At 40.1% G+C, this 24460-nt stretch overlaps 1 protein-coding gene and 1 long non-coding RNA gene across 2 annotated transcripts; one reads left to right on the plus strand and one right to left on the minus strand.

Annotated features, from left to right (window-relative positions):
• Window positions 1-1465: 1465 nt before the first annotated feature.
• LOC127421920 (uncharacterized) lies at window positions 1466-11460 on the minus strand. Its single transcript, XR_007894116.1, has 3 exons — window positions 11340-11460; window positions 4443-5342; window positions 1466-4317 (listed from the first exon to the last, which is right to left on the minus strand). It is a non-coding gene; the product is annotated as an uncharacterized LOC127421920 (long non-coding RNA).
• slc1a5 (solute carrier family 1 member 5) lies at window positions 11255-24270 on the plus strand. Its single transcript, XM_051665099.1, has 8 exons — window positions 11255-11951; window positions 19107-19149; window positions 19261-19323; window positions 19448-19614; window positions 20139-20372; window positions 20524-20718; window positions 20828-20962; window positions 21887-24270. Exons 1-8 carry the CDS (start codon window positions 11401-11403, stop codon window positions 22122-22124), a joined length of 1626 nt encoding a protein of 541 aa, XP_051521059.1. The 5' UTR covers window positions 11255-11400; the 3' UTR covers window positions 22125-24270.
• The last annotated feature ends 190 nt before the right edge of the window (window positions 24271-24460 follow it).

Raw genomic sequence — 24460 nt, forward strand, 5'->3', positions numbered from 1 at the left:
AGAAGGTCCTCTGTATTTCAGTGAATATTGATTTAGGGAAGTCCAACAGTACGGAAGATGTAAGTCCTTAGAGTGTCTTGTGAAATAACAGTTAATGTCAGAGGAGAAAATAATTTTTTTTTGAAAAACACTAGGCAAATCATGAGATAGTTTTACATATTTATACATGAAAACCCAAGTTTGGTATAAATTCACATTAAAAATTGATAGTAGTTTATATTTTCTGAATAGAGGAATAGATGAGTCGCATCTTTTGGCAAAACTAATCATTCTCAAAAATTTCTGTTGGATTAGGATAATCTTATTAAGGTAAGTATAATCATATCATTTGATTTTTTTTATATTAAGAGAATGTTTGTTCATCTGAAACCATTTGGAGACAAATGATAGCTCCTCATTTACTTCTCAAAACAGTGTAATAAAGTTTTCATGTGAAGCAACAAGACATGTGTCTTGAGCAAATAAAAGAGGAAGTACATTATTACAGACCCTAGGTAGGTCATTCATATAAATCAAAAACAATAGAGGTCCAAGGATGGATCCCTGAGGAACTCCACAAAGTAGCTTAGCTCTATTTGAGTTGTGCTTATTAATAGATACATACTGTTCTCGATCCTTTATATAATCAACCAGCAATTTAAGAGCAACATCATGAAAGCCATATATTTGTAGTTAATTTTCTACTCAAAATTACCTGTTAATGATCAAAAAAATGATCTTTTGATTGTTACCATCATGGTGTTTTGTGCAAGTGTTGAGCTCTGTGTGTGCTGCTCTTGATCTTGTATCGATTGCTGGTAATGCTGGATGATGTTGTCTCATAGACTACATAGCATGCATTAAGTTTCCCTGTGGCCGGCTTCCGCATGTTCTATATGATTAAAAATTTTACTAAGTTTAAGTACTATGTATAACATATGTTTTGCCTGTACTTGCTTGTTTTGATTACTGGGTGGGGGGGTTACCGTGGCACTGGACCCACTCCACCGTCCCCTTTGGCAGCCGGGAGACAAACTGCTTCAGCACCATGAGGTTGATGACATCATCACGTCGCTCTCCTCCCCGTCAGCCTCAGCCACCCCTGCTCAGCAGGTCGGCTCAACTGGAGCATGTCTGTGCTAAATCTCAGTTCTGTAATAAGCTCCATTCCGAATTGTTTCAATGTCAAATGTGCTGAAAGAATGGAGGAGATGTCCATTGATTCACCTCAGTAATGGTGACTCAGCAATTTACACCGTCTGCCTTCAGCTAGAAGCCCAATTCCACACAGGGGACTGTTTGCATGGATAGACATTTACATTTGCTTTTATTCATTTAACAGATGCTTTTATCCACATTAGAATAAAACAAGCAGGAAAGATTATTATTACAAAATTACAATACAAGTCATGCGACCATACCAAATTTCAATAACTTTCACATTTTGTTCTACAAGATAAATCTTAAAAGTCCATTTTAAAGCTGCTGGGTTTTTTTACAATGTAGTTGCAAACAAATTGACAAGCAAATAAGACAACTTTAGTCAGAAGCGCCATTTGACATCATTCAAATGGATATATACAATATATGCTAGTATATAATACAGAATGTTACCTTATTTTTCGCTTTTCATTGTCTGTTTTTAGACCAAACACAAGCATTTTGTGTTTTCATTTTTTATGTTTGAAGAAAATGAAATTGTCCTTATGAGTCATGGTGCCATTATGTTTCGTTTACATTTGAACATGACTTAGACCCTATGATTGACTGGAACCTTTTGAGTACTAGAATAGTACAATGCTCTATTTAAAATCACATGATTCTATGATGTACTGCATTCTTAAGCACATATAGTCTTCACAACAACATTCAAAACATGCTGTCCAGGGAACATGTTGCCACATCTCCATACATAATTAGTCCTTTTTGCTTTGGCATACATTTGTAGTGTAGTTCTCTCAGTTGCTATCTAATAATAATAATAATTAATAATTGTATTTATTTATCACACATTTTCACATATACAGTGAAATTCTTTTTTTCACATATCCCAGCTAAGCTGGGGTCAGAGTGCAGGGTCAGCCATGATATGGCACCCCTGGAGCAGATAGGGTCAAAGGCCTTGCTCAAGGGCCCAACAGTGGCATCTTGGTGGTGCTGGGGCTTGAACCCCCAACCTTCTGATCAGTAACCCAGAGCCTTAACCGTTGAGCCACAACTGCCCCTATCTTGTACCTTTATACAGAGGAATAGTCCAGGAGAACAAAAAGAATGATGCCAGGTTTTAGAGATAAATGTACAGTATCTGGTTCTCCACCGATGCCATTCTGCTGCTTTAATTCACAAATTCTGTGCCAGGACCTGCTTTCCCATGACATGAAAACCTGCTGTATTGTGTGGCGCTTTCTTCCTTTGACTGTTGTAATAGGCCATGTGACTCTCAGGTCATTTTACCCTGTACAATCTGTTTTGCTAGTGTGGTACCTAATGGCAGCATATGTAAGATGAAAACGGTCCACGGACATGCACGAACATATAATTCTGGCACATTTTAACAGACTAAAATATAATAATAATGGTTATATGAGGGTCATTCTACAATTGCTGTGACAGGTGCTGTTGCTTAATTACAGATGGCAAACTGCACAATTCATATACACTCACTGAGCACTTTATTAGGAACACTATGGTCCTATAAAGTGCCCGACGTGGTATTCAGCTGTTGTGGCCCATCCGCCTCAAGGTTCAACATGTTGTGCATTCTGAAATGCTATTCTGCTCACTAAAATTGTACAGAGTTTTTGTATGGTTATCTGAGTTACCGTAGCCTTTCTGTCAGCTCGAACCAGTCTGGCCATTCTCCGTTGACCTCTCTCATTAATAAGGTGTTTTCATCTGCAGAACTTCCACTCACTGGATGTTTTTTTTGTTTTTGGCACCATTCTGAGTAAACTCTAGAGACTGTTGTGTGTGAAAATCCCAGGAGATCAGCAGTTACAGAAATACTCAAACCAGCCCGTCTGGCACCAACAATCATGCCAGGGTCGAAATCACTGACATCACATTTTTTCTCCATTCTGATGGTTAATGTGAACATTAACTGAAGCTCCTGACTCGTATCTGCATCATTGTATGCATTGCACTGCTGCCACATGATTGGCTGATTAGAAAATCACATGAATAATTAGGCAAGGCAATGCAAGTTTATTTATATAGCACATTTAATACACAATGGCAATTTAAAGTACTTTACATAAACAGGGTCTGATTAAACCGTTTGACCAAGCTGTCCATTTGCGGGTGGTACACGCCTGTCCAAATCGATTTAATCCCCAATAATTTGTACAACTCGTGTAGTGTACGTGACATGAAATTAGTGCCTTGATCAGTGAGGATTGCTTTCGGAATCCCCACTCGGAAGATGATTCTTAAGAGTGCCTCCGCAACACTACGTGCTGAGATGTTGCGCAGAGGCACTGCTTCCGGATGTTGCATAGTCCACCAGAACCGACACAAAGTGATGCCCATGTGCCATCTGCTCTAATGGCCCGACGAGGTCCATGGCAATTCTTTCGAAGGGGACCTCAATCATAGGAAGCAGACGCAAAGGTGCTCTTGGGGTGGGAGGTGGATTCACCAGTTGACATTCATGGCATACTGCACACCATCTGCGAACATCCCCGTGAATACTTGGCCAATAGAAATGAGCCATTAGACGGTTTAGTGACCCGCCATCGGATTATAATGATCCATCTGGAATAACATTTTCCGAGACTTCCCCCTCCCTTATGTCATTCTGACGCAGAGCTGATGTAGACGGCCCAGGCTCCGCCTCTCCAGCCAGTGAAACACACCGAGACACTTTGTTACAGGACCCATCCACACAAATTTCCCTCAATAAAGCAGTAAATGCCAGCCAATTTGTACCCAAAATTAGTGGATGAGTGAAGCGGGGACTAACCGCAGCCTCGAAGATATGCTTTTGTCCCCGAAATTTAATGACGACCATCACTAAAGGGTAATCATGAATATCCCCATGCACACACCTCACCTTCACCCACCTACCTGTATCCAAAGCCTCGGACTGAATCAAGCTTTGGTGAAGGGAGGTTTGATTACAACCAGAATCCACCAAGGCTTGATATGTACCCCCCTTTATACGCACAGGTATCCAGTACACTCCTACTCGATCGGGGGCGGCCCGTGGTGTGTCGGGGACCTGGACCAATGTCTCCACCTCCCTCTTGGGGCATCGATCCTGGAAATGCCCAGGACCCCAGCAACACCAGCAGACCGGCCCAGACTTCACGCCGACACAGGGGCAGTGGATTCACCAGCCTGTGGGGAAGAGAGGAGAGGGTTAGGGGAAGAAATTCCCCATTTCTGGGGAACAGGAACAGGATGAGAGGAAGGGGGGGGAGGAAGAGGGAGGGAGAGAGAGAGAGAGAGAGAAAAGGGCTCACCGGCCACCGGATACGCCGCTAGATGTTCCTCAGCCAATTGGATCGCCGGACAGTGGCACTGGACCCACTCCACCCTCCCCTTCGGCAGCCGGGAGACAAACTGCTTCAGCACCATGAGGTTGATGATGTCATCGCATTGCTCTCCTCAGCCAGCACCCACCGCCGGCAGGTGTCATGGAGCTGTTGTGCAGAAGTGAACAGGCGGCCAACCTCGCTCAGCGTCAGGGAGCGGAACCGCTGGCAGTGCTCTTCTGGACTGTGGCAACCTGTTGCAGGATGGCTTTCTTCAGATGGGGGTAGTCCAGGAGACTGGCGACCGGCAGTAGTTGTGCCGCTAGCTGGGCTTCCCCGGTGAGCAGCGGCAGGAGGTGAACATCCCATTGCACCTGTGGCCATCTTAGGGCTTTGGCTGTGTGCACAAACAGCTCCAGGTAGGCCTCTGGGTCGTCCTGAACCCCAATTTTAGCAAGCCTCACATGGGGGTTTGCTGCTGCCAGGGTCGCGGCAGATGCCCCCTCCTGGGGTAACAAACTCCGCAAGACCCACCAGTCCACCTGTTGGGCCTGAAGGAGCATCTCGAAGTGTTGTTGCTGCTCCTTCTGCAGCTTTGTGAGGGCCTGGTGGATGCCGGCGAGGGTTCTGAAGACTACTTCCAGCGGCGAGGACTCCATAGCAGCGTATCCTTCCTCCTTCCCAGGTTTCGGCATCAGTGTGACAAAGTTCTTAACTCTCTTGACAAGGAGGAAGCAGAAGTTTTTAGTTTTTATTTCGCACACTATTTTACTGCAATGCACACACTAATGGCTTTTCAGCACAGGCGCACACACAGCCAACTTCGTGTGTCGTTCTCTCTCCCCCCTCTTGGTCTGGACTGCCCCTTTTTATCCCTCTCCACTGTCACTGCAAAACACAAACAGCTGTTAGAGATAACACCCACAATTGGGACTCCTTACCGCTCTCATCTCCCGATCTCGCTCTCCATTCACAAATCAGCACTCGACCACGCCCCCACATCCACAATCATTAACGCATATTATGTTCCATGCCAGCATTTTGATTTTGTGATGAATTTTTCGTCTGTCTGTTACTGGATCTAATTACCTTTAATTAGATGTACACGTATCAAAATGACCATGCCAACCAATACATTTTCATTTACTTTGACTTTGTAAAAAATATGAAAGAAGACATAGATTAATATAGCACAGTAAGTTTAATGAATGATTAATCAAAGTGTTTAGATGGAAATGCCACTGCAATTGTACAATGACCCAGCAAGATCAAAGAAGTACAATAAGATGATATTGCAGTGGCATAGAAAACCCTTCAACATCCTTCATGAATGCAATATACGGTTAATAAACACATGGGATTTTTCAGCTCTACTCTACAATCCCTTTGTGTCTGAATGTAATAAGCCCCAGACAGAGCAGGTTTTCTCTAGGAGGTCACTTTATGGAGCCAAGCAGAGCAGCAATGTTTATTCAAGAGCATCAAGGTCACAAGGTCGTGGCATCTGTGACACATACAGAGGAAAGAGCTGGTGTGTGAGCAAATGCTGTGTTTTTAGAGCGGAGGCCCCCTGCTTCGAGAGATCCTCACACCATCCCCTCTCGCTGTATGGATTTTCGGTACTCAAATCTCTCTCTCAGACCAGCACAAATCTCTGGAATGTTGTGCTTCTGTTAAATATGGTTCACATGGTTCAGTACAGAAAAGATTAACCTTATGAAAGCAGACCCTTGGGTTTCAAAAGGGGACCCATGATGGGTGCACCAGCACTGTTTGTTGAGCGTGGACTGCTCTTATTAATATAAAAGCGTTTCCCATAATGCGTTACATGGAAAAATAAAACCTGTTTAAAGAAAATGAGGGGCTATGTTTATTGAGAATAAACTAACTGGAATTACTCTGGCTCCATGCGAAGCTCTCAGCCTTCAAAATATTTGAGTACTCACAGTGCTACGACAAAAACGAAGACCAGATTTCTGCTAACAATGAGATATTGTCATTTTTTTCTGCTATAACATTTCTTGGCAAAAAACATAACATAGTTTTTCCTGGTTGTCTGGAGGTTGGGTCAGGTTTTCTTTTAAGACTGGGCTGACTTTTTCTCTTTTTTTCACAATCATAATACAAAGGGGCACCTGATACCATAATCACATTTATAAAAGACATTCTGAAGGACTCAAAGATAGATTCAAAGTAGTTATGACTCATATTGTCAGTGTGTTGGAACATCCCCATCATAACCAAAAAATGATGAAACATGTCACCATTCATTATTACACCATTCATTATTACATGCTCTCTGGAATACTTGATTCTAATTGGTTAGTCAGAGCATTTAGTAATAAAATATTTCGGAATACTGACCGTTGGCAATGGCAACACTATGAAACTGACCACTCGTACGAGAAATCTGTTTCCTACTACAGTACAGTACCTTAGCTCTGGCACTTTCATAGTCATATTCTCGGCTAAATTATGTCTCGTTGATGTTGAATATAAAAGAAAATATTGTAAAAGAACCTAGATAAAGTGCATGAGTTCCTCTTGCATTTACATTCATACATTTAGACCCCCCCCCCTTAACAAAAAAGAATACAACATACAGTAAGTGATACTTTGAATAGTGATAATGAGAAGGCAGTGGCATGAGAGGTGCCACAATACAAAATTTCAAAATTGCTCAGAATGAATAATTCAGGCAAGTATGATTAATTACTTTTTCAGAACTAACTTCTCTTTTCTTTACCTAGCCATTTTTTTAAAGTTCATTTTTAGTGGATATACAGGTGCATCTCAATAAATTAGAATGTCGTGGAAAAGTTCATTTATTTCAGTAATTCAACTCAAATTGTGAAACTCGTGTATTAAATAAATTCAATGCACACAGACTGAAGTAGTTTAAGTCTTTGGTTCTTTTAATTGTGATGATTTTGGCTCACATTTAACAAAAACCCACCAATTCACTATCTCAAAAAATTAGAATATGGTGACATGCCAATCAGCTAATCAACTCAAAACACCTGCAAAGGTTTCCTGAGCCTTCAAAATGGTCTCTCAGTTTGGTTCACTAGGCTACACAATCATGGGGAAGACAGTTGTCTGACAGTTGTCCAGAAGACAATCATTGACACCCTTCACAAGGAGGGTAAGCCACAAACATTCATTGCCAAAGAAGCTGGCTGTTCACAGAGTGCTGTATCCAAGCATGTAAACAGAAAGTTGAGTGGAAGGAAAAAGTGTGGAAGAAAAGATGCACAACCAACCGAGAGAACCGCAGCCTTATGAGGATTGTCAAGCAAAATCGATTCAAGAATTTGGGTGAACTTCACAAGGAATGGACTGAGGCTGGGGTCAAGGCATCAACCACACACAGACATGTCAAGGAATTTGGCTACAGTTGTTGTATTCCTCTTGTTAAGCCACTCCTGAACCACAGACAACATCAGGGGCGTCTTACCTGGGCTAAGGAGAAGAAGAACTGGACTGTTGCCCAGTGTTCCAAAGTCCTCTTTTCAGATGAGAGCAAGTTTTGTATTTCATTTGGAAACCAAGGTCCTAGAGTCTGGAGGAAGGGTGGAGAAGCTCATAGCCCAAGTTGCTTGAAGTCCAGTGTTAAGTTTCCACAGTCTGTGATGATTTGGGGTGCAATGTCATCCGCTGGTGTTGGTCCATTGTGTTTTTTGAAAACCAAAGTCACTGCACCCATTTACCAAGAAATTTTGGAGCACTTCATGCTTCCTTCTGCTGACCAGCTTTTTAAAGATGCTGATTTCATTTTCCAGCAGGATTTGGCACCTGCCCACACTGCCAAAAGCACCAAAAGTTGGTTAAATGACCATGGTGTTGGTGTGCTTGACTGGCCAGCAAACTCACCAGACCTGAACCCCATAGAGAATCTATGGGGTATTGTCAAGAGGAAAATGAGAAACAAGAGACCAAAAAATTCAGATGAGCTGAAGGCCACTGTCAAAGAAACCTGGGCTTCCATACCACCTCAGCAGTGCCACAAACTGATCACCTCCATGCCATGCCGAATTGAGGCAGTAATTAAAGCAAAAGTAGCCCCTACCAAGTATTGAGTACATATACAGTAAATGAACATACTTTCCAGAAGGCCAACAATTCACTAAAAATGTTTTTTTATTGGTCTTATGATGTATTCTAATTTTTTGAGATAGTGAATTGGTGGGTTTTTGTTAAATGTGAGCCAAAATCATCACAATTAAAAGAACCAAAGACTTAAACTACTTCAGTCTGTGTGCATTGAATTTATTTAATACACGAGTTTCACAATTTGAGTTGAATTACTAAAATAAATGAACTTTTCCACGACATTCTAATTTATTGAGATGCACCTGTAAGTCAATTCCCCTCAAGTTCACACAGGTGTCCTAGCAAAGTAACCACAAGTGTAGTGCATCGCATAAACTATGGACATGTTACATTTCACATTCAGAAAGTGTCCATATACTTTTCATGTTAAATTTGAACAATATAGTCTGTAAGTTACTTTATAATTTATTTATTTATTGTTATTTGGTTTTGTTTTTTACTTATCTTTGCTTTTAAAACTTCCTTTAAACTAAATGTAACTTAATTCAATAAAATTCATCAGTTTTTATAAGTTTTAAGAGTCCAAATAATTATTTGGGCCATTGTTTACTATACATAGGCTACTATAAGCTATCTACTATACACCAATGAGCCAAAACATTATGACCACCTGCCTAATATGCTGTTGGTCCTCCTCCTGCCACCAAAACAGCACCAATCTGCCGAGGCATGGACTCTACAAGACCCCGATGGTGTCCTGTGGTATCTGACACCAAGACATCCTGCAAGTCCTGTAAGTTGCAAGGTGGAGCTGCCGTGGATCTGACTTGTTGGTCCAGAACATCCCACAGATGCTCATTCGGACTGAGATCAGAGGAATTTGGAGGCCAGGGCAAAACACTGATCTCTTCATCAAGTTCCTCAAACCATTCCCAAACAATGTGTGCTGTGTGGCAGGGTGCATTATCTTGCTGAAAGAGGCCACTGCCATCAGGGAACTGCCATGAAGGGGTGTACCTGGTCTGCAACGATGTTTATGTAGGTGGCACGTGTAAAATTGATGTCCACATGAATGGCCAGACCCAGTGTTTCCCAGCAGAACATTGCCCAGAGCATCACACTTCCTCCACCTGTTTGTCGTCTTCCCACAGTGCATCCTGGTGCCATCACTTCCTAAGGTAAACGGCACACACGTACATGGCCGTCCACGTGATGTAAAAGAAAATGGGACTCATTGGACCAGACGACCTACTTCCACTGCTCCAAGGTCCAGTTCTGACGCTCGCGTGCCCATTTTAGACGCTTTCGACAGTGGTCACCATGGGCACTCTGACCGGTCTGCGGCTACGCAGCCCCATATGCAGCTATGCACTGTATGTTGTGAAACATTCCTCCCGTAACCAACATTAACATTTTCTGTGACTGGTTTGGACCAGACGGGATACCCTTCGTTGCCCTCGTGCATCGATGAGTCTTGGGCGCCCAACACCCTGTTGCCGGTTTGTGGTCTGTACCTCTTCAGTCCACTGTCGGTATGTACTCACCACTGCTGACCGGGAGCACCCCACAAGCCTTGCCATTTCAGAGATGCTCTGACCCAGTTGTCTGGTCATAACAATTTTGCCCTTGTCAAAGTCGCTCAGGTCTTTACTCCTGCATGCAACATGTTGACTGCGAGAACTGATTGTTCACTTACCATCTAATCTACCCAGACCTTGATATGTGGGCTTGTTAGGAGATGATCAGCGTTATTTGCTTCACCTGTAAGTCGTCATAATGTTTTGGCTCATCAGTGTATATACTATATATAGCATATCTAAATGCCAAAACCTTTTTGCTAGGTATCAAGAGGATATTAGAGATAGAGAAGTAACATCTATCTTTTCCATACACCAATGTTCACTATACTAAAAAAAAAAAAAAAAATACAAATAAAAATAAAAAATAGGAAGATTTACTTTCTTTTTATTTTGCAAGTTTTTGCACACACTTCTTAAAGTAAATTTAACAGCTGTGAAAATAAGTAAAATCTACTCAGTTTATTTAAGTAAATTACTACAAAGATGTGAGAAAATCTAACTAGATCATTTTACATAAAATTGATCAAAAGCTATGAGTAAATCCATCTTGATTGTATAACACAAAATTATTTATGTAAGAAAATCTACTCATTTTATTTCAGTTAATCAATCAAAAGTTATGAGTAAATCTAACGTTATATAACATTAAATTAATTAGAAGTTATACGTAAATCAAATTTGATCATTTTAAGTATAATTTATTAAATGTTATGAGTAAATATATTTTAATCAAATGTATTCAAAGTTATTCTTGGATCACCACACGACGATCGAGGCACTAATTTCACCAACAAACCTGTCCATCTGGTTGATGCCACCATCTTTGATTGTTCTTTCACGCATGCGTCCTAAAGATTAATAGGAATCCTCATAAATTCTACAATGTTTTTCTGAATTGTTAAGAAGAAATCAGTGTAAATGTAAAAAACACTTTCGAATGTAATATTTACCTCTCTGTTTCTACATGCATACATTAAATACATGTTTAGTTTTTACTTAATATTTTTAAATTCACAAACTAACTTGTTCTATGTAGAAAAACAAGTTTTTTTGTTAATTTGTATATTTACTACCCCACAAAATATCCCCCCCATGTATGTGCAACTCAGCCTTGGATCAATTTGCATGACGCTCCGCCCAATGACGTTGTGGTCAGAACTCTAACGTATTTTCCGCGTGTTTACGCACAGTCAGTCATCATTTCCAGGCTGCCACTTACACAGGAGAGCTCAGACAATCAGCACAAACTTACCAAAGACTCATAAAGCTTTTACATTCTCTCGTTCGTCTTCAGTAGTCCTTCTGATCACACAATGGCAGAAGAAAATATTTGCATTGAAGTTGGAAAGGCTTCCAATGGTGAAGCGCACCTGGATGACCCGACCCTCGCCAATGGCTTGAGCGACCACAAGAAAAGTGAACCGGAGACTACCGCGCAGAGGTTGAAACGGATTGCCATGGCTAACCTGCTGGTCATCCTGACAGTGTCTGCTGTCATCATCGGCGTTTTCATCGGGCTCGGCGTGCGGAGCGCCGGACTCAGCCGAACGCAGATCATCTACTTCGGATTCCCCGGCGAGCTCCTGATCCGCCTGCTCAAGATGATCATCATTCCCCTGGTGGTCTGCAGTCTGGTGTCAGGGGCGGCCAGCATTGACCCCAAAGCCCTGGGCAAGTTAGGCGGCTGGGCGATGCTCTTCTTTCTGGTGACCACTCTGATCTCCTCTGCTATCGGCGTTATCATGGCTTTCATCATACAGCCCGGTTCAAGTGACGGGAACTCCATATCCCAACTCAACACACTGGACGATAGCAATGTTCCCCAAGCTAAAGAAGTCATAGATTCGTTTTTAGACTTAATAAGGTGAGTCATAAATACCCCAACATGTGGTCTAAGTTATTCCTTTTTTCGTGCTGCCTGATGCGAAAGTTACGCCAGCTTATGAACATGTATTCACAATATGTAGGGTGATTCGGATTCGCGCCGCCACGTTTTTAACGCTTTTATACTGTTAACTGCAATAAACGCACTGGCACTGTCAGAGTCGATGCTGAATCCACCTTTTTTACGTACAAACAAACAGTCAAAAAGGTTGTCATATTACTCGATTATTAGTTTAATCCAAAATAAAATACCGGCCAACTATCCAGGTCTGGAAAGCAGATGTGTTGAAGGGCTTGTGGGATTACTTAATACATATAAAAAAACGAGCGGATTGATGATAGTTAAATGCAGTCATTTTATAATCATTTTGTAAATTGTATTAGTGCTGTTAGGCCTCTAAAATGTGCAGTAGTTCAGTGGTCGAGGAACTAAACACAGTCCGAAAATATCAACCGGTTTTCCCGGAAGGAATCGACTCCAAAGCTGGATCGATTCTCGATTCCCAACGCCTCAGAATCGATTCGTTTTGGAATCGGTTCCTTGGGTGTAGGTCAGTTTTTCAGGGTGCTGTGTAAACGCATGCGTGAAATGGTGACACTCGGGTAAGCGTGACGTTGACAGCATGTGCTGTAAGCAGACACTTAAATTGCATCAGCTGCACGCGGCGGGTTGACGTGCACGATCCGGTCTGAAGAGGATGGTCAGACAAGGGTTTGAATGTGCTTAGTGAACAGCAAGTGCTGCTATTTAAACAAGACACCCAGAAAAGTGAGGGAGAAGTTATTTACGACTTTTTAGGGGTGGGTGGTGGTCTGTTGCATGAGATAAGATGAGATGTATGCCTAAATGGTAATTAATCTTGAAAAGCTAATAAAAGAGTAGTTTCTATAGATTTTTTTTTATTTTTTTATATATTAACAGGCAAGTATCCCTGACATCTAACAAGAAGACCTAAAACTGTCTGTTTATGGAATGGGTAAAAGGGTCAAATATCACCACTTGTTTCTGAGAATGAGGGGAGAACATTCTGTTCTTGGTTGCCCTTCAAAACAACAACAACTAGAAAACATGTTTACACAGACATAAATGCACGTTCCTGCCTCTATCCAAGGTTTTCAGCGCTTGATTGCAGACTAGACATGTACTGGTAATGGTTTAAGCTGCTTAACACAAGAACAAATTCAGTCCCAAGTGACCCAGGAACTACACCACTAAATCCTGTTTTATAATGGCCTTGAGACCTTTTATTAGACTAATATGGTATAATTTGAAAGTTGAATACAGTTTTAACTACTTTTAGCAGTAGCTAGTTAACCACTAAAATTACTTGTTTGTTTTTTTCTTAAAGGAAACGTTCACCCAAAAATGAAAATTCTCTCATCATTTACTCACCCTCATGATATCCCAGATGTGTATGACTTACTTTCTTCTGCAGAACACAAAACAAAGGTCCATACAATGCAAGTGAATGGTGACCAAAACTTTGAAGCTCCAAAAAGTACGGCATAAAAATAATCCATACAACTCCATTTGTTTAATCCAAGTCTTCAGAAGCAATCTAATCGGTTTTGCGTAAAAACAGACCACAATAAAACTCTTTTTCACTATAAATCTTGACATCAGTCTCCATGGCGATCATGATTTCAAACTCAATTACACTCTCTAGCGCCATCTCTGCGCATGCATCAAGCACTAGAAAGTGTAATCAAGTTTGAAAACATGACTGTGACTAGAGACTGCAAGGGCAAGATGTACAATGAAAAATTTATATTTTTGGTCTGTTCTCTTGCAAAACCAATTAGATCTCTTCAGAAGACATGGATTAAACCACTGGAGTCGTATGGATTACTTTTATGATGCCTTTATGTGCTTTTTGGAGCTAGAAAGTGTTGGTCACCATTCACTTGCACTGTATGGACCTACTGAGCTGAGATATTCTTCTGAATATAGCTGAAACATCTTTGTGTTCTGCAGAAGAAAGTAAGTCACACACTTGGGATGGCATGAGGGTGAGTAATTAAGAGAATTGTTATTTTTGGGTGCACTATATGGGATCAAAATCCCGCCAAAACTATTGCGGTCACGGTTCCAAAAATAATATAATAATAATTTTAATATATATATATATATATATATATATATATATATATGCAGCATATTGTAAATGTTTATATATTTTTTTTTATTCATGCTTGTTATTTTTTGATCTGCGGTAATTAATTTGATCTGCGCTTATTTATTTTTGCGCTTATTTTTTAATCTGCACTTATTTTTTGATTCACACTTATTTTGATTCACGTGTATTATTTTTGGATCCGTGACTGCAGTAGATTTGGCGGGATTTTGATCACATAGAACTGTCCCTGTAAATTTGAACAAATTTTGTTTTTTTATAACCACCCGGGTCACAGCAATTTTAGTTTCCACAAAATATGTGATTTTTCTGGTCAGTTGGTGCGTCATAACCAGTTCTCCAGAATCCAGAAGTAGATCATTATCACAATTCGTAGGCAGGCTTTTTTTTAAATGTAGTTTTCGTCTTTGTGTTTCATACCCTGGGTGGTTTTGTAGTTTTCTGTGATCACACTCTTAATTTAAAGCTGAACTGGAACATTTGTAGCCTTTGCCTTGTCTGGCCACATCTCCAGGGGAAGTCAGTGAGCCATGTGCAAACGCCTGCAGACACGCATGCATAGAATTAGTGTTAATTAGGCAGCTTATGTGGCTCGTGTCATTCATCAAAGGCTTCTCTCTCTCTCTCTCTCTCTCACACACACTCACTCACGGGTCATTATTTGTCTTCGTTTAACTAAATGCTTCCATAAAGCTGCAAGGACTGTCACGGATCCTTTCTAATTTCACTCTCTATAAAACACATAGTTGGACAGCCTTTCTATAGAGGGTCAACAAACAGCGGGTGCTGGCATATAGGTCAGTAGCATATAGGTTTTTAAATAGGCACATGTTTTGCTGGCCTACGCTAAATTTTGTTATCTGCTGTTTCATTGTGAAACAAGCCCCCTTCTCCCATTTTATTGCGAAACATAACATATGTATACTTTTGTTTTTCCGTGTATTGTTATGTCTCTCAGACTGTCGAGCGCACTAGCCTTTTTTAAGTACACTCTTTTGGCCATGAGCTCGTTAGGGGTGGTAAATCACAAGTTTCATCACGATACAATCTTATATTGATTCTCTTAGCCAGCGATCCGATGTTTGCCAATACCTCAAAGTCTACCACGACACTATTTCTATTAGATTCATTAAATAATATGTGCTTATTTTACACAATTTGTTACATTTCTATTAAAGGGATAGTTCAACCAAAAATGAAAATTCTCATTTACTCACCCTCATGCCATCAAAGATGTGTATGACTTTATTTCTTCTGCTGAACACAAAGAATTTTAGAAGGATATCTCAAATAAACTTCCAAAACTTTGAAGCTCAATAAGCACATAAAGGCAGCATAAAAGTAATCCATATGACTCCAGTGGTTAAATCCAAATCTTCAGAAGTGATATGATATGAAGTGAGAAACAGATAAATATCTTTGTCCTTTTTTACCATAAATATCCCCTTTCACATTCTTCTTTTGTTTTTGGCGATTCACATTCTTTGTGCATATCGCCACCTACTGGGCAGGGAGGACAATTTACATTAAAAAAGGCACAATTCGAAGAGGATGTGCACTTTTACGGAAATTAGAACAAACGTAGGCATGCACAGGTTGTCGTGTGTTTCTGGGCTGCGCGTACTGTGCTAATGATGAAACTTGTGTGGCACGCACAAAACCAAAGTATACTTTGGCCTTAAGCCACACATTTTTCCTTTGCAAATACAGTGTTTTTGTGTAAACCCACTTTTTGAAATACATTTGAGAGACACTTTCTGTTGTTTGCCAACAAAGCGAGACATTGAGAAGACTTGTAATAAAGCATTAATTAAGGTGTAGAGTGCCATAGTCACTTGTACCCAAAATAAATTCTTGCACGTCCTGTTTGACGTGTCTTGAAGAGCAGGAACTTCTGTCATGACTCAAGTGGAATGTCAAGTGGAATGTACAAAGTCACTTGATCATTAAACATCTACACATTTGTTCTTCCATGACGTTTGTAAACAGAATTATAAATGCAGAAAGTGCCTTGCCCAGCCAGCATGCTGAAACTTTATTGCTTTGATTGTCATTAACCAGATTTTTCAGTGGCATAGATTGGTTTCACCAGTGCTGTTATGGTTACTTGGTTCTTTGTTGGGTCAGCAACACATGAAATCATATTTGCGTATCTAGAAGCATCTGCGTTCATGTACTCGCAGAGTATTTTTCAGCCTTTAAAGTTCAATGTAAAATCTGGGTCCAAAAGCAAACCAGTCGTGCAGAACTGCTTTAAAATGTCGTGAAATAACTGGCCCTGGTTGACTTCTTTGAATGTTCAGACGAAGGAGAATTTGAGAAGTAGAACCCTGGCATCGACGTGGGTGTTTGGTACTCCTCTCCCAGTTTTCCAGTTTCATCTTGCTATGATGTTAATATGATTAGTCTCTCCTCAAACATTCTTTGCTGCTTTAGTTGTCAGCAGAAGATTACAGCAATTTATTGGCGGGCTCGCTTTGGGCAAGGAAGTCCGATTAGTTATTGGTGGTTGTGCAATTTTTGGAAATGTGATTCAAGCACAGCTGTTTTTGCTGTTCCACTGGAAAAAGACACTGTATTATAATTTTTAGGTAATCGTACTAGGGATTATCATTCCATCAGAGTGAAGTCTTCCTCTTTAAGTGGAAGATATTAAGGTCAGGGATGCTGAAATATTACAAAGTAAAATTCAGTGTTGTTCATTAATCCCCATCACCAGGCAGGTCCTGGTGTGCTCTAGTTCCTCTCCATTTGAGGGAACAGGGTTAAAGGGGTAGGAGGTTGTGTAGGGATGTGTGGAATTGGGATTAGTGGAGGGATATAATCAGACTAAATTTGCCAAGTTATTTCCACACGAGGCACCTCGTTAGGCCAGGTTGCTCAGGGATTGGCTGATTGGGACTGTAAGGATTTTTATTGCAAGTAGGATTAATGTATAAGAATGTATAAGGACAAGAATTGGATCTTTGTTCTCCCAGTTCCTTGTTTGTGGCATTGGCATGTCATCATGCCAGCAGCCATATCACCCTGTAGCTCAAGACCGGTTGCCCACTGAAGCTAAGTAGGGTTGAGCCTGGTCAGTACCTGGGTGGGAGACCTCCTGGAAAAACCTAAAGTTGCTGCTGGAAGAGGTATTATGGAGCTCTGCAGGGTGTGCTCACCCTGTGGTCTGTGTGTGTCCTAATGCCCCATTATAGTGACGGGGACACTATACTGTAAAAAGGCACTGTCCTTCGGATGAGACGTTAAATCGTGGTCCTGACTCTCTGTGGTCATTCAAAATCCCAGGGCACTTCTCGTAAAAGAGTAGGGGTGTAACCCCGGTGTCCTGGCCAAATTCCCCCCATTGCCCTTGTCAATCATGGCCTCCTAATAATCCCCATCCATTAATTGGCTCTATAACTCTACCCTCTTCTCTCCACCAATAGCTGGTGTGTGGCGAGCGTACTGGCACACTATGGCTGCCGTCGCATCATCATGGTGGATGCTGCACACTGGTGGTGGTTGAGGGGAGTTCCCTGTGTAAAGCATTTTGAGTGTAGTGTCAGAAAAAGCACTATATAAATGTAACGTTCATTCATAATGAGATTAAAACTTCAACTTCTTGAATTTAACCTTAAGGCCAGGCTTAGTTTGAAATAATGTACTTGTGCAAGTGCTTGAAAAAATGTGCTTGTAAAAATGTTCAGATACACAAAAAAAAAAAAAAAAAAAAAAAAACATAATTTCAAATAATCACTTTGGGTTACTTAGTGACCTGCTTTTCCGGAAATGAAAAGCTACAATCAAAATCACACAGAAACAGAAAGGGCTTCACCTCAAAAGTTATGTAAAAAAGTTTAGTTATGTAATATTGATTGTAATACTACTACTATTAATAATAATAAAAAGTCAATAGTAATTATATTTAAGCAATATATCTGTCATGCTCTGTTATGCAGCACATTATTTGACAAAAATAATACAATATTATGTTGAAATGTAAGTTTTAATGAATTCATTTATTTAGACACCATTTTGATAATAAAATATAAATATACAGTTTTTTTTCCTTATCAGTTTATATATCAGCAAGTACTGAAAAGGAATGATCAGTATTCGACTCCTTATCAAAAAAATGGTATCAGGACATCCCTAGATTTAATGTCCCCATTTCTACCTGGTATTACGATGTGTTTTGGGTGATCGGACACATCGCTGTTTACACCTGGTCACTTAATTGAATTATGTGTTCGAATTTGGAGGGCAAGGTCTCTGTTTATGACGACATGCATCAGTCACTATGTCAGTGTGTTACTGCATGATATTAAATCTGAAAAGACAAAGAAAGCACGAAAAAGATAACGGTGTGCTGTTTCTCCCAGCTCTCGTGATTATGTATGTATCAGCTTTTTTAATTTTCCGATCGAACGGTTATTCCTTTTAAAGCCGCTCGTAAACGACAAAGTTTAAACTCTTGTTTTAGCGCAGCGGTTGATTGACATGTGAGGGGTGGCGCTTCACTGCTGCCAAGATGTATACAGGACAGATTACTGTTTACACCTCAAATGCGATGTGGACACATGCATTTTTGACCACATTCTTTTGTGGTTTTTGTGATCCGATCAAGAAACATTTTAGACCATGTTTTGACCTGTATTTAGGGCTGACCACATGTGATCGGAAGCCTGTTGCGATTGTGGTTATTTGAGATGATCGCAATTATTATACACTTCAAAATCACATTTTACTGTCCAAATAAGGGAATTATAAGCGAATGTACAGTATAAATGCCATGAACGGCACACTTGTGTGGAAATCTTATATATCCCTATTGTATTATATGATTCCAAATATCATTCGTTTAATGGCAAATTCAAACTTGTTGCGTCAAAATGTTTCAACTTCAAAAAAAATTAAAATCCAGTGATTTTGTGTGATTTATGGCCTGATACTAACAGCTGAATGTCTCTTTTGAAAATCTATCAGATGTATAACAACTCCTCATCTGTGTCTTGCAGAAACATCTTCCCCTCTAACCTGGTAGCAGCTGCCTTTCAGTCGGTGGGTGCTATTTGAGATTTTCAAAGCTTTACTTAACATTAAAAGAAGTAAATGGGCTTGATGTGTGTGGGATTTTTAGATTTCCAGTCATAACATTCTTCTCTATCACAGTATGCCACTGGTTACAAGTTTGTGAAGAATGACACCAACTCGACCAACATCTCTTTGGAAAAGGTGCCATATCCAAAATAACATTTATTTCATCATTAAAACTTTATCATTAGAATTTGGAAGTTAATATAAATAGTTATCTGTGGATATAGATCATTAAGTTTGTTTTGTCTGTGTGTGTGTGTAGGTTCCAGTTGGCTTAGATGTTGATGGCATGAACATCCTGGGACTTATTGTGTTTGCCATGGTATTTGGAGTGGCCTTGAGGAAACTTGGAGAGGAAGGAGAGATCCTTATTAAGTTCTTCAACTCTTTCAACGAGGCCACCATGGTTTTGGTCTCCTGGATCATGTGGTAAGGGAACGAAATACACTCACTCTGTCAGTACGTTCACGTGCACTTTAAAAGTCGATTTCATTCAGACTTATACAGTAGTAAACACTTTAGTCCGGCTGAAATCGTCGACTTTTGTGAAGTCTGACTAACGAATCTAAATAATGCGATTGTAGCTCGGCATCGTCCGACATTTATACACGTTAATCTGACCACAGCTGGCCTCAGAGATGACACGCGATGTGTAATACTGGCACTTCTTCAGCAGACGTCCTTCCTTCAAGTATTTAATTACTCAATGTGTCATGTATACTTGGACAGACTGATGAAGACGAGCTCGACTTCACAAAAACCTGCTTTAGCTCGATTATAACTGCACGTAATCATAATTGATATTTGTTGATGTTCGTTCCATTGAAATTCAGATTTTGCATACTGATTTGTAGAGATTTGTAACTTTGCTTTTCATTCTTTGTATCTGTTCATTTTTGGTTTCTTTGTCTCACTTGCCATATCTATGTATCCATTTCTCTTCCTGCCTGAAGGTATGCACCATTGGGTATCATGTTCCTGGTTGCCAGTAAGATTGTGGAAATGGAGGATGTGGGGTTGTTGTTTGCCAGCTTGGGGAAGTACATTGTCTGCTGCGTGATTGGCCATGCTATCCACGGCTTGCTGGTCTTGCCGCTAATTTATTTCGTGATCACTCGGAAGAACCCTTACACGTTCCTGCTGGGATTGGTCACAGCTCTAGCTACCGCCTTTGGTACCTCATCTAGGTAAATCAGTCCCAAAAGTATCAGTCTTTGCTCAGTGGTTAACTTTGATAGCCCCAATTTTGTAACTTGAATCTGAGGATTGAATAGAAACACATTGCCTGTATAATTAGGCAAAAGCAAGCGTTAAATAACCATCAGCTATTCTGATCAGCTCTGCCACATTGCCCCTAATGATGAAGTGTGTGGAGGAGAACAATGGTGTGTCCAAACACATTAGCCGTTTCATCCTGCCCATCGGAGCTACAGTCAACATGGATGGAGCCGCCTGTTTCCAATGTGTAGCTGCAGTCTTCATCGCTCAACTTAACAAAATCCCTCTGAACTTCGTCCAGGTCATCACCATCCTGTGAGTTCATTGGTTGCCTATAACCCACCTCCATACTTTCCCTTTTCTGGTTGAAGTGACCTGCAGATTACTTATTGGGCTGACTTTTTTCATTTCCAACATTTTTCAGAGTGACTGCTACGGCGTCCAGTGTCGGAGCTGCTGGTATCCCTGCTGGAGGAGTGCTGACGCTTGCCATAATATTGGAAGCAGTAGGTCTTCCCACCAACGACATCTCCCTCATCCTGGCTGTGGACTGGCTAGTGTGAGTTAATGGTTTTGATGCTTTTTTAGAGTATGGTGTGTGAAAGCTTTAGTTTTGTTGGGAAGAGAAGTTTGTTTGGTTAATCTGTTTGTCATTCTTACTCTGATATTGAGTTTTAATATGTGGTCTTCCAATAAATGCCATCTGGTAGGTCTCTAAAGAATTTAACCTAACAATGGCTTCACAACACTGTACATTCAACAGGAAAATTACAGTGATATTTGGTTAAGATTTAGAGTTTTTACATAATAGCACATTTAATTGACACATTGCATTTTAAGCTAAATTATTCCTCATAATAATAATAATAATAATAATAGTTTTATTATTATTACTATTATTTTTTATTTATTTACTGTTAGTTTATATTTCTGTAAAATAAAATCAGACACTTGAACAAAAATAATTGGTATCGGACATAAATTTGATCGATCTCTGATAAATCTTTAGATATTTGGATGAGGTGAACAAGAACTAATTTAGTGCTTTTTAAGTCCTCGTGGTCGTGTAGTGATTCGCCTCAGTCTGGGTGGCAGAGGACGAATCCCAGTTGCCTCTGCGTCTGAGACCGTCAACCCACGCATCTTATCACGTGGCTTGTTGAGTGCGTTGCCACGGAAACATAGCGTGTGTGGAGGCTTCACGCCAGCCACTGCGGCAACCACACTCAACTCACCACGTGCCCCACCAAGAACGAACCACATTATAGTGACCACGAGGAGTTTACCCCATGTGACTCTACCCTCCCTAGCAACCGGGCCAATTTGGTTGCTTAGGTTGCCTGGCTGGAGTCACTCAGCACGCCCTGGGATTCGAACTAGCGAGCTAGCGAACTCCAGTGTATTTTACCACTGAGCTACCCAGGCCCCCGATATTTAAGAATTTTAACAGCAAAATTAATACATTTTCTTTTTCGTCTTTTAGTGACCGTACTTGTACCGTCATCAATGTTGAAGGCGACGCCTATGGAGCAGGTCTACTGCAATACTTTGTGGATCGCACAGCCAGCAAAAATGAGCAGACGGAGCTCAAAAAGGTGCAGGTGGAGGAGGAAGACACCATGTCAAAGCCAGAAAGTTCTCCGCTTATCGAGAAACGGGGGAACATTGAGTTGGAGGCGATCGCCGGACCTAAACCTTGTGAAAAAGAGTCCGTCATGTAGGCTTGCACAGGTTTTGAACAAACTTTCCTTCCCTACCTGCCAAAAATCCTGCAATCACCCTCTGCAACTACACCAAGGCTATTGGGGAGATGCAGGTTTAGTTTAGGACAAGACTAAGACTACATCCTTCTGACCTTCCTCTATGCCCAACTCTTTATGAAAGGACTCTGCAGAAGCACATGCACAGATATTTAGATAGAGGACCTTGGAAAATGCTTGAACAATTATTTATTAGATGCTGATCAGATAGTTTGGAAATTGTAATATCTTTTTATTTTGTATTTTATTTTGTCTTTTTAAGCCTTTTTTCGTTCGTTTTACTCCTTTATATATATACAAAATCTTTCTGGGTGCAGACAGCTCAGTCAGGCCTTCAAAAGACTAGGTTGTTTTGTTTTAAATTGCTTTTGTTTTGTTTTTTGTTCGTTTCGTGATGTTTCTTTTTTTTTTCTGTTTTGTTTTGTTGTTTTGTTCTCCGTTTTGTTATTGTTTTTTTTGTTTGATTATACCCCTTAGCTCCCAATTAAAATGCTCAGAATTCTCTCCGCACCGTTTTCACTCAAAATAAGTCCCTCAAAAGCCAAAACAAAACCTCTGTGCATCCTTCACTGTCTTTAAACACACCAAATACGTTTTTTTAGTAGCATGATGTTTCATTATACTGCATTGAAATACCTCATTTATGGAGACCTGACTCCCTTAAAACACACAACCACAGGCTTCTCAAATGTTGGTCCATCTAGCAGGCCGAGATATCTTTAGATCACTTGCTGTTAGAAGAGGCCTAAGAGGGTTCGAAACGTGAACTTTGACCTTAGCTGCTAAAAGACTGTTTAGTACTTTCAAGTTTCTTCTTTGTCTTAATGCAGATAGCATTACTTTTTAGGGTCAAGTTGCGCTCAGAAGGTCAGACAGGGCAAGCACAATAAAACATGGGTCACGTGCAAAGTACGCCTTGTGTTTCAGGGCTGTTTGGATAAGGTTGTGGAAACCACAGTGTAGCCTGCAGATGATAGAGGGTACACTATGCGCTGTTCTGCAGGTTGATAAGCAACTATCTTTTGTCGAGAGGTACAAACAGCTCAATTTTGAAAAAGACAATGCCTGAATGATCAGTTTCAGAGGAAAGCCATAGATGTGTGCATAAAAACAGGATGGAACTGAGATTTGAACAGTTGTGGTGTAAATAAACTAGAATAAAGCCAGGCAACTAGATGCTATTTAATATTTTTATATTTTGTCTAGTGTTGGCTTAGAATTTATTATAAAAAATCAAGCTGTTGCATATGCAGTTCTTTTTAAAAGAAAAAAATAACATATCCCCTATTTGTAAAATAGACTCTAATCCTGAGATCTTGTAACAAAAGATATTGAACAGCCTGTTGAGTGCTATTTTTTTCTCTGTACAGTATGTTATTGCAGAGGAGCACATATGTCTGACATTTCAGCGTTCATTTTATAAGGTGGAATGGTGTAAAATATGTTCTGTGAACATTTACTGGATGACTGTTTTAACTGTGCAACTAGTAGTTGGACTGGATTACTTATTCACCTATTTTACAGAGATGCTTTGTAAATGTATCATTTAAAAACGCAATTTGTGATTTATGTCTCTATTGTGTTGACCAAATATGTCACTCATTTAATGATACCAGTATGGAGAAACACTACTTAGAAACCCATTTTTGCAGAAGTCATCAACAGTTTGTCTGCTAGTGAGCGATTAAAACAGACCAAACCAGAAAACTTTTTCTCTCCGTTTAAATTTTTTGACCCGTTTATGGAGGGATGGGAGGGAATTGGTGCTCATAATCTGCACTATTAACACTTGCATTTCCATTCTCAGTTTGTGCTCAAGATCTATTATTTCCAATCACAGGATTTGTTTGTAACTGACATCACTCCTTAAAATATGTAGTTAAAATGTATTTAATGAGACCATAGTAAGCAAAACACTGCAATGGCTTATCATTCCAGGTCGTGTTTGTGTATCTGCCCCATTGATGTGCATATGTGTCTGTGTGTGAGTTCTAAGGATGATTACGTCATAAATGGCTGCTTGATTTCATCAATGGAGCCAAAGATTACTGTTAAGAAAACCATTGAATGTACTCCACACTGACTACAGAATAAAATCTTAAATCAAGTTTGGCATATTCTCATTCTTATGAGTTCAAAAAATAAAAGGAGATATATATGTGGGTGGGAAAAGATTTTGCTATTAAATGTCTAATATATATATATATATATATATTTTTTTTTTTTAATAGGGTTAGATTATTTTTGTTTTTTGAAGTTGCCTTTGTCAAACATTAAGAACACATTTAGGCCTATCA

The sequence above is a fragment of the Myxocyprinus asiaticus genome, chromosome 31 (genome assembly GCF_019703515.2).
Source record: "Myxocyprinus asiaticus isolate MX2 ecotype Aquarium Trade chromosome 31, UBuf_Myxa_2, whole genome shotgun sequence".
In the NCBI taxonomy this organism is placed as follows: domain Eukaryota; kingdom Metazoa; phylum Chordata; class Actinopteri; order Cypriniformes; family Catostomidae; genus Myxocyprinus; species Myxocyprinus asiaticus.

Bases quoted from the DNA above. Each gene is read 5' to 3' on its own strand.
- slc1a5 (XM_051665099.1), top strand. From the start codon at position 11,401: ATGGCAGAAGAAAATATTTGCATTGAAGTTGGAAAGGCTTCCAATGGT. The intron at 19,150-19,260 runs GTGGGTGCTATT...TCTCTATCACAG, and splicing joins TAGCAGCTGCCTTTCAGTCG to TATGCCACTGGTTACAAGTT. The intron at 20,963-21,886 runs GTGAGTTAATGG...TTCGTCTTTTAG, and splicing joins CTGGCTGTGGACTGGCTAGT to TGACCGTACTTGTACCGTCA.